At 52.7% G+C, this 10,504-nt stretch overlaps 1 protein-coding gene across 1 annotated transcript in view; it reads left to right on the top strand.

Annotated features, from left to right (window-relative positions):
• The window catches only part of SLC8A2 (solute carrier family 8 member A2), a 42,783-nt gene that overhangs the window by 29,417 nt on the left and 2,862 nt on the right, over positions 1-10,504 (top strand). Inside the window, exons 5-9 of the mRNA XM_017500417.2 lie at positions 1,466-1,569; positions 1,720-1,737; positions 4,931-5,055; positions 5,343-5,442; positions 9,929-10,207. Coding sequence (XP_017355906.2) covers positions 1,466-1,569; positions 1,720-1,737; positions 4,931-5,055; positions 5,343-5,442; positions 9,929-10,207 — 626 coding nt within the window. The remainder of the gene's footprint in view (positions 1-1,465; positions 1,570-1,719; positions 1,738-4,930; positions 5,056-5,342; positions 5,443-9,928; positions 10,208-10,504) is intronic.

Here is a 10,504-nt window from a genome sequence, read left to right as displayed (position 1 = left end):
AAAAAAAAAAAAAAAAAAAAAATTAGCTGAGCATGGTGGTGCATGCCTGTAGTCCCAGCTGCATGAGAGGCTGAGGCAGGAGGATTGCTTGAGCCCAGGACTTTGAGGCTTCAGTGAGCTATGGCTGCACCACTGCACTGCAGCCTGGGTGACACAGCAAGACCTTGTCTCCGAAAATAATCATAAATACATCAAAAAGAAAGACAGCAGACCAGTGTAAGGGAGTGCTGGGGTGGGAGGAGCGAGGGAGCTCACCATTAAATAAGATGGAAGGAGTGGGCCTCACTGAGGAGGTGGGGTTTGAATGGAGAGCTGGAAGAATGAGGAAGTGAGCTCAGGGGAAACGTGTTCTGGGCAGAGGGAACAGCCAGCACAGAAGCCCTGAGGCATGAGCAGGCCTGGCTTGTTCAAGGAATAGCAAGGAGGCCAGAACCGGAATGAGTGCCTGATGGCAGGGGACCATGGGCCCTTCTAAGGACGTCGGCTTTTGTTCTGTGAGAGATGGATGCTGTGCAAATGTTTCACACAGGGGCGGGACCCAGTCTGACTTTGGTTCTATCAGTATCGCTCTGGCTGCTCTTGGAAGAACAGACTGTGAGGGGTGAAGCTGAAGCATGGGATTGTTTAGGAGGCAACTATAGCAGTCTGGGTGGGAGACGATCGTGGCTGGGCTGGAGAGGAGGGGTCAACAGTCTCGATTCTGACAGCGCTGAGTTCAAATCCGGTCTCAACCATGAGCTCATACTGCTTTACTTTATTTTTGATTTAATTTAATTTATTTGTTTTTTTGAGATGGACTTTCACTCTTGTTGCCCAGGCTGGAGTGCAGTGACCTGATCTCGGCTCACCACAACCTCCGCCTCCCAGATTCAAGTGATTCTCTTGCCTCAGCCTCCCCAGTAGCTGGGATTACAGGCATGCATCACCATGCCCAACCAATTTTATATTTTTAGTAGAGACGGGGTTTCCCCAATGTTGGTCACGCTGGTCTCGAACTCCCAATCTCAGGTGATCCGCCTGCCTCAACCCCCCAAAGTGCTGGGATTGTAGGTGTGAGCCACCATACCCGGCCTACTTTATTTTTGAAATAAAATATTTAATATAAATAAAGATGGGGTCTCGATGTATCGCCCAGGCTGGTCTTGAACTCCTGGCCTCAAGCCATCCTCCCTCCTCGGCCTCCCAAAGAGCTTTGATGACAGGCATGAGCCACGGTGCCCAGAATACTTTACTTTAATCAACCTCAGCTTCCTCACCAGTGCCCGGTTTTGTTTCTGCCAAATGGGGATGATAATAGAGCCTTCCTCCCTGAGAGGTGATGAGGACTAAATGAGATTGTGGAGCCTGGGACAGAGGAGGCGCTCAGAAAACTGGGTGGCTGCTAGGAGGTTGCCTGGTGATTCTGGGGAGGGGGCCTCATGCTGGGTGTTCTGCCTCCCCACCCCCCCACCCCCCCCCCGCACAGGAAAACTCTTCAGGTGAAGATAGTTGATGACGAGGAATATGAGAAAAAGGATAACTTCTTCATTGAGCTGGGCCAGCCCCAGTGGCTTAAGCGAGGGATTTCAGGTGAGGAGTGACCACTGGGCAGTGGGAGAGGTAAGGGGTCCGGGGTTGGGGGACTTTCGGGGGCTCAATTTCGGGCACTCCTTAAAGCTCGTGGATCTGAGCTTTGTTGGGGACTGATCTCACGGTCTGCCTGTCTCTGTCTCTCCCCAGCTCTGCTACTCAGTCAAGGTGAGTGAAGTCACCTCTGGGCTCTTAGTGGGGAGGAGCGACTGGAAGCGGGCCCTGGGGGAGGGTCCCAGCCCCAAAGCTACCCTTCCAGGTTGGGTTTGAGGCAGACTGGAGGTGAGATAAAGGCAGATTCAGTACTGGGAGAGGCTGGGAGCAGGCCTTAGAGTTGGTAGTGCCTGCGTGAGTTTGGGATTACAGTTAGTGTTTTGGAGGTCAAGATTATGTCTGTAACATGGTGAAACCCTGTCTCTACTAAAGATACAAAAATTTGCCAGGTATGATGGCACTTGGAATTCCAACTACTTGGGAGACTGAGGCAGGAGAATTGCCTGAACCCAGGAGGTAGAGGTTGCAGTGAGCCAAGATCACGCCACTGCACTCCAGCCTGGGTAACAGAGCAAGACTCCATCTTAAAAAGAAAAAAAGATTATGTCTGTAGTCAGGGTTGCAAGTCATACAATCAGATCTGGGTTTGTGAGTGGGGTCAGAGAGGATCCAGTTTGGGGTTGATAGGAATGGGCTGGGGTCTGGATTGGAGATTGGTATTAGGACCGTGCTCAGGTGAGAGTCAAGGTGGAGGTTGTTTCCTGGGTTTCTGGTGGGATCAGATCAGAATTGGAGTCAGATTTGGGTCAGAGCTAAAGTTGGACTTTGAGGTGAGTAAGAGAGTTTGAGGAATTTGGGTTAGAATTGGGGCCAAGGTCAGAGATTGGAGTAAGAGTCGGGGCAAGGATCAGTGGCTTGGAGCCAGACAGAGTTGTTTGGAGTCAAGATCAGAATTGGGATCGGAGGTTAGGATTAGGGTTAGACTAAAGATTGTATTTGTTGGAGGAAGCCATGCACGCTGCTGTAACAAACTGATCCACAAATCCCAGGGGCTTAGCACAATAAAAGTTATTTATCGGCTGGGCACACTGGCTCACGCCTGTCATCTCAGCTTTGGGAGGCCAAGGGTGGATCACTTGAGGTCAGGAGTTCAAGACTAGCCTAACCAATGTGGTGAAACCTGATCTCTACTAAAATTACAAAAATTAGCTGGGTGTGGTGGTGGGCACCTGTAATCCCAGCTACTCAGGAGCCTGAGACAGGAGAATCGCCTGATCCTAGAAAGTGGAGGTTGCAGTGAGCCAAGAGTAAGCCACCGCACCCCAGCCTGGGCAACAGAGCAAGACTCCATCTCCAAAGAAAAAAGAAGAGAAAAGACAAAGAAAGGAGGGAGAGAGGGAAGGAAAAAGGAGAAGAGAGGAGAGGAGAGGGGAAGAAAAACAAGTGATTTCTTGCCCAGGCAAAGTTTTTGTTGTTGTTATTTGGGTTTTTTGGGGGTTTTTGTTGTTGTTTGTTTGTTTGAGTTGGAGTTTCACTCTTGTTGCCCAGGCTGGAGTGCAATGGCACGATCTCAGCAACCTCCACTCCCTGGATTCAAGTGATTCTCCTGCCTCAGCCTCCCGAGTAGCTGGGATTACAGGCATCCGCCACCACATGTGGCTAATTTTTTGTATTTTTAGTAGAGACCGGGTTTCACCTTGTTGGCCAGGCAGGTCTTGAACACCTGACCTCAGATGATCCACCTGCCTCGGCCTCCTAAATTGCTGGGATCACAGGCATGAGCCACTGCCCCTGGCCACTCAGGCAAAGTTTTACGAGAGTGTTCCTAGTTGGTACGTGGCTTTCTTCTGCCATGTAGCCATTCCATTTTGTGGCTCCACTGTGCCAGGGAGCTTTGGCGTTGTGGCTGGATTTGCTGCCGGCAAACAGGGCAAGAGAGTTTGGAGGATCACATGGGAGGTTTTCAGGGGCTAAGCCTAGAGGGACTGACCATCATTTCTGCCCACATTCTAGTGTCCATGACTCAGGCCGTGGCCACGCCCAGCTGCAAGGGAGCCAGCTGGGAAACGTAGTTCAGCTCTTTGCCCAGGAGGGAGAGGAAACAGGTTCAGGTGAACACACAGCAGCCTCTGCCACATAGTCAAGCTCCTCATGAGTGATGCTGGCAGAGTTGGGAGTTGGGACTGAGGTTTGGGGTCAGGTGTAGGCCTGGAGTTAGATCTGGACATGGAGTTTGGGTATGGCTTGGGGTTATTGATGCTCCAGGTTATAGAGAATGTTAGAGTTGGGATTAGGGTTTAGGGGTAGGGTTGTGCTGAGGTCAGATCCAGGGTTGAGGGTTGGGGTTTGGGGTCAGTGTTGATGACAGGCTTCCATCTGGGGTCACAGTGAGAGTCAAGCTCAGAGTTAGGGACCAGAATTGGGGTTGGGCTGCTGCTGGGTTGGAGTCAAGGGTCAGCATACTCTGGGGAGAGAAGTGGGCTCAGGGCCAGGATGGAGGTGGTTCCAAGATTTATACCAAGATCGGGTGTCCTTCCCTTTCCTCACCACCTGAGACACACTCCAGGATGCTTCCAGAAATTGGATGTAGAGACCAGACCTCTGCCATCAGGGTGGCGAGGATGATGATAATGTTGGTGATCATAATAAAAATAATAACATGTATTGAATATTTGTTGTGTGCCAGGCACTGTTCTAAGCACTTCACACAAATTAACTCATTTAAATCTCACAACTGGCCGGGCGCGGTGGCTCATGCCAGTAATCCCAGCACTTTGGGAGGCCGAGGTGGGTGGATCACCTGAGGTCGGGAGTTCGAGACCAGCCTGACCAACATGGAGAAACCCCATCTCTACCAAAAATACAAAATTAGCCGGGTGTGGTGGTGCATGCCTGTAATCCCAGCTACTCGGGAGGCTGAGGCAGGAGAATCGCTTGAACCCAGGAGGCAGAGGTTGCCATGAGCTGAGATCATGCCATTGCACTCCAGCCTGGGCAACAAGAGCAAAACTCCGTCTCAAAAAAAAAAAAAAAAAAATCTCACAACCACCGCATGAGGTAGGTACTAATTACTATACCCATTTTACAGATATGAAAACTAAGGCACAGAGGGGCTTAGGCATTGCCTAAGGTCTCACAGCCTCCACCATGTGAACCCCAGACCCCACCAACTAAACAGCATGGACCAGCCCCTGGGAGCTGGGCCCCAGGGTTGAAGGAGACGGGGGTCAGGTGCGAGGCTGGGAGGGGTCACCAAAGAGCTTTCTAGAGGAGAAGAGAGTCTAACTATGGGGACAGGTAGTAAAGGCATGGCAGGCCCAGTTGGGTAGGTCTCCTGGGAGTCTAACCTCCATCCCTCATGCTGTAGGGGATGGGGACAGGAAGCTAACAGCCGAGGAGGAGGAGGCTCGGAGGATAGCAGAGATGGGCAAGCCAGTTCTTGGGGAAAACTGCCGGCTAGAGGTCATCATCGAGGAGTCGTACGATTTTAAGGTGATTTTCTGGGGCGTCATCTTCCTGGAGTCTGGCCTGGGTCATTTCCTTGGGGAGGGTCCGGAAATGAGGGAGCCACCAGCTTCCCAAGGGCAGGCTAAACGGGGGTCCCGCGTCAGCACCACGGACAGCACATGCCTCCGTTTCCTTTGCTTGGCTTCATACCTGGGGCGTGGAAAGTTGAGGACCCCTGGGCACAGGCTATGGCCTCCTGACCCAGGACCCCACGTGGAGCTGCCCTGGTTCGCTCAGGGGCAGTGACCTCTCCCCCACCCTCTCGTCCCCAGAACACGGTGGATAAACTCATCAAGAAAACGAACTTGGCCTTGGTAATTGGGACCCATTCATGGAGGGAGCAGTTTTTAGAGGCAATTACGGTGAGCGCAGGTAAGTGGGGAGGGAGGAGAGAGAAGAGAGGATGGAGAGACAGAGACACAGAGAAAGGGGAGAAATGAATGGAAATGAATGGAGAGACAGGCACAAAGATGAACAGGCCAGGTGCGGTGGCTCATGCCTGGAATCCCGGCGCTTTGGGAGGCTGAGGCAGGAGGTTCGCTTGAGGCCAGGAGTTTGAGGCTGCAGTGAGCTATGATCACGCCCCTGCATTCCAGCCTGGGCAACAGAGCAAGACTCTGTATCTAAAATAAAACTACAAGCATGAGAGACAGACACACAGATATACACAGGGAGAATCATGGAGAAGACATGAGACAGAATGAATGTGCAAACTGAAGAGGGCCAGGGCGAGGGAGGCAGGTAGACGGGACACAGAAAGGGCAGAGACGGGAGAGGTGCTGGTGGGAGCTGCTAGGAGGCTGGGAGGGTTTGGCTCGGGCTGAGCCAGGAGGGGTCTGGGCCTGGGCTTTCTCCCGGCATCAGACGTCAGGAATGTGGGAACAGGTTAAATGGGGTGGCCACCCCAGAGACAGCCTGGGTTCCTCCGTTGCCATGGAGACAGTCACCAGGGTACCCAGCTCTCTCCCACCTGCACGGGTCCCCACCCTCCTTGGCCTCAGACGGGCCCGCACTGCCCCCTTGTGGCTAGGGACACTATGACAGTTGGACCCACAGATGGTCTTGGAAGCCAGCACTGGCCCTTTGTGCTACGGATTGGCGAGACTGAAGCTCAGAGACAGAGGAGGGACTGGCCCCAAGTCCCACAGGGAGTCCAGAGAGGGTCCGAGGTCAGAGCTCAGGGCTTCAGTCTCTCACGTAACATCAGCGTTAAGGCCCCAGCTCTTGGGGACAGAAGGCATACAAGGAATTGTGGTTGCAAAGAAACTGGGCAAGTGGGATCAAAAGAAACCAGGCTTCGGGGATGGAAAAATATGAGACAGCAGACTGCTTTCCCACTAGAAACAAAGTGGCATCTCCCTCTGAAGCCACATTTTTCTGGACATACTTCCGAGGAATCGTCTGGGCCCAACTCTGTGTGAGACATTGCCAGGGATACACAGAAGTGACCAAGACAGTCCTGGCCCTGCCCTCATGGAGCTTACAGTCCAGTGAGGGAGACAGACATGTCACAAGAAAGAGGCAACCCAGAGTAGTCAGGGCTGGGAAGGGAGACCCGGAGGAAAGCCCTGATGGGATTCCTGACCCAGCCTGGAAGTCAGGGAGGGCTTCCTGGAGGAGGTGGCTTCTGAGCTGACTCTTCAAATGGGAAAAGATGTCAGCCAGGGGGAGGGAGAAGACAGGGAGGATGTTCCAGGCAGAGGGAGAGCCAAGCACAGAAGCTCTGGAGTGTGCAAGATTATGGCACCTTTCTTGGTTGGGTGCCTGGTTTCGGGTGGGGAGAAGAGGTACCAGGAAGAGGCTGGAAATTGGAAGGTTCCGGACCACGGTTCTTTGTGGGCCTCAGTAGGGAGCTTGGGTGGGATTTTGAACACACTGGGGAGCCATGGAGGGTTTTGAATGGGGGAGCCCCTGGGGCTAAGAGAGCTTGTAGGAGGAAACGGGGGAGGGTGGATGGGGTGTGGGTAGGGGGTGGAGAAACTAGCAGAAGACGGGTGTACCCCAAGAACAGTGGGGCGACAGCAAGGGGCTTTTTGAGCTTCAGAACATTCCCTCTGGGGACTCAGCGGAGACGGAGGATGAGGTGGAACTGAACAAGGCCTGAGGTGATGGCTGTGGGTTTTAAAAACCGGGTGGTTAGATCAGGTGATTAGATCGGGGTGGAGGAAGAATGACAGCCATAACCCAAGTAGTAACAGTGATAATAATCTGATGATGACAATCGTGGCCCTATCATGTCTTTTTTTTTTTCCTTAATGTAATCTCACTCTGTTGCCCAGACTGGAGTGCAGTGGCGTGATCTCGGCTCACTGCAGCCTCCTCTTCCTGGATTCAAGCGATTCTCCTGCCTCAGCCTCCCGAGTAGCTAGGATGACAGGCACCCGCTACCACGCCCAGCTCAGTTTTGAATTTTTAGTAGAGATGGGGTTTCATCATGTTGGCCACGCTGATCTCAAACTCCTGACCTCAAGTGATCTGCCCACCTCGGCCTCCCAAAGTGCTGGGATTACAGGCGTGAGCCACTGTGCCCAGCTGACCCTATCATGTCCTGAGTGCCAGGCATGGTTGGAAATGTGTTTCCTCTGTGAACTCATTTAATTAATGTATCCTCAGGGTCTGTGTCGGCGCTTGCTCACGTCGCACTTTGCCCAGCACGTGCCTTTTGGTTCTCTGCTGTGCAAGCACAGAGCTGTTGGAGGGATGAGGGAGAGGGGCAGTTCTCGCTCCCTTAGGGGACGAGTCGGGTCCCACCCTGCACGTAGAGGTGCTTTTGTATTTCCTTTACCTCCCTTCCTACTGTAATCTTTCTGGCTGGAGTTGGCATGGAGCATTTCTGAATTTCCCCCAGGCACCAAAAAAGGCCTTCAGTAATGACACCCGAAACAATAGTGATAACACGAGGTGTCCAAGTTGCCGTTGACAGCACTTTGCATGAACCGACTCATTCGGTCATCACAGGCTTCCCGTAAAGCAGGTCTAATTATTCATCACAGCTAGGCACCTGGAAGCCCAGAGAGGTGAGGACACCAATTCAGGATCCAGGGTTGGACACCAGAGAGGTGACTTCAGAGTGACAGACACAACCGCAAGCCTCCCTGTAGAGGGGAGTGGCTGGGTTGGCAAGCTGAGGCCAGAGTCCACAGAATGCCCAGCCTGGGCGTGTGGGCCTGGGTTTGAATGCAGTGCAGAACCAGGGAAGGATTTGGAGCAGGGCAGGCAGAAGCCCAGATTGGCATAGTGATGTGATCATAGCAGCCCCCTCCGTCCCTAGGAGCGTGGCCTCCCTGCTCTGACCGCGGCCACGTCTTACATCATCTAGGGAAGCGTCAGCAGTGACTGCTCAGGAGTCACGTTCATTCTTATCGGTGTCCTTCCAGATGTAATGCGTGGCACATTCCAGTGTGGCCATTCACTCTCGTTCATGGCTTATGCTAACCAGCGTAGGGTAAGGTAAATGAAACATTGCAATAGGGCTTTCAGGTTACAGAAGCCACCGCAGGTCGGCTGGGCGCGGTACCTCATGCCTGTAATCCCAACACTTTGCAAGGCTTAGGAGGGCACATCGCTTGAGGCCAGGAGTTCGAGACCAGCCTGGCCAACATGGAGAAACCCCATCTCTACTAAAAATACAAAAGAAAATCAGCCAGGTGGGGTAGTGCACACCTGTGATCCCAGCTACTCAGTAGGCTGAGGCATGAGACTCACTTGAACCGGGAGGCGGAGGTTGCAGTAAGCTGAGATCATACAACCGCCTGGGTGATGGAGTCAGCCTCTGTCTCAGAAAAAAAAAAAAAAAAGTCACTGCAGGTCAAATTAGGTCACAACAGGTGATACAGCCCTAAGCATGAGGTATCCTTTACAAAGCTCAGAAAACACATCTGTAACCCAATGCCCATATTAGGAAAGGCAGGGCTTTCCAGAAACCCTGTTATCTCCTTGCCAGGCTGGGTCAGATGGCCACTCACGGGAGGAATTCTGGCAAAACAAGCATTTAGCTGGGGACATGGCAACTGCCAGCTGCAAGGGATTCTGGGAAAGTGAATACTGTATTTTTACCTGAGGCCATAGCTGCTGCTGGCCTCAAGGGTTTCTGGGAAAGTGATTAATTTTGGCTGGGTACATGGCCCTCTAGCTGCAAGGGATTCTGGGAAAGTGAGTACATTTAGTAGAGCCTGTGGCTCTGGTTAGCTGCAGTGAATCTGAGGAAGTGACTATTTCTAGTTGTGGACGTGGCTTTCAGTAGTTGTGAAGGCCTCTGGGAAAAGGAATATTTTTAGCCAGGGGTATGGCTGTCATTGGCAGCAAAGGGTCCTGGGAAAGTGGATATTTCTAGCTGGGCCTCTAGCTTCAAGGGGTTCTGGGAAAGTAGCTGCTTTCAGCTGTTGACTTGGCCACATTTATGTGCAAGCAGTTCTGGGAAGGTAAATAGTTTTCACCTTGGCCCATTAATGCTCCTAGCTTCAAGGGATTCTGGGAAAGTAATGGTTTTTAGCTGCTGACTTGCCACATTTAGGTGCAAGGGATTCTGGGAAAGTAAATATTTTTCACGTGGGCTCATTCATGCTGCTAGCTTAAAAGGATGCCGGGAAAGTAACTGTTTTTAGCTGCTGACATGGCCAGACTTAGGCGCAAGGGATTCTGGGAAAGTAACTATTTTTCACCTGGGCCCATTCAGGCTCCTAGCTTCAAGGGATTCTGGGAAAGTAACTGTTTTCAGCTGTTGCCTTGGCCACATTTAGGCGCAAGGGATTTTGGGAAATCAGTTCATTCTGCAGGACTTGCTGTCAGGAAGTTACAGGCCTCTGTAGGCAAGGAAGGGAGTCTGGGTGTGTGCCCCAGCTGGGTCGTGTGCCCACAGGAGACGAGGAGGAGGAGGAGGACGGGTCCCGGGAGGAGCGGCTGCCGTCCTGCTTTGACTACGTGATGCACTTCCTGACGGTGTTCTGGAAGGTGCTCTTCGCCTGCGTGCCCCCCACTGAGTACTGCCACGGCTGGGCCTGCTTTGGCGTCTCCATCCTGGTCATCGGCCTGCTCACCGCCCTCATTGGGGACCTCGCTTCCCACTTCGGCTGCACCGTTGGCCTCAAGGACTCTGTCAACGCTGTTGTCTTCGTGGCCCTGGGCACCTCCATCCCTGGTAACACCCCGGGAGACTGCGGTGGGGCAGGCTGGGTGGGGTAGGATCTCAGATGAGCCAGGCAGGGGCAACACAGGATCCTGCCGAAAGGAGGTGGGAGGAGTCACACAGCGCCCATGTGGTGGCCTCAGAGAAGTACGGAGGTGGGGCAGGGTAGAAGCTACCCAGCCAGTCCCTAGATCCAAGATGTGGATAGAATCCTCCCCAAAAGCACCCAGGTGGAAGGTCCCATAAAACAAAGGTGGCGGGAAACACTGGGAACCTGACAATGGATTTCTTTTTTTTTTTTTTTTTTTT

The sequence above is a fragment of the Cebus imitator genome, unplaced genomic scaffold, assembly GCF_001604975.1.
Source record: "Cebus imitator isolate Cc_AM_T3 unplaced genomic scaffold, Cebus_imitator-1.0 Scaffold266, whole genome shotgun sequence".
NCBI lineage: Eukaryota > Metazoa > Chordata > Mammalia > Primates > Cebidae > Cebus > Cebus imitator.
The sequence above is the reverse complement of the archived record's forward strand: the minus strand, read 5'-3'. Positions and strand labels throughout refer to the sequence as shown.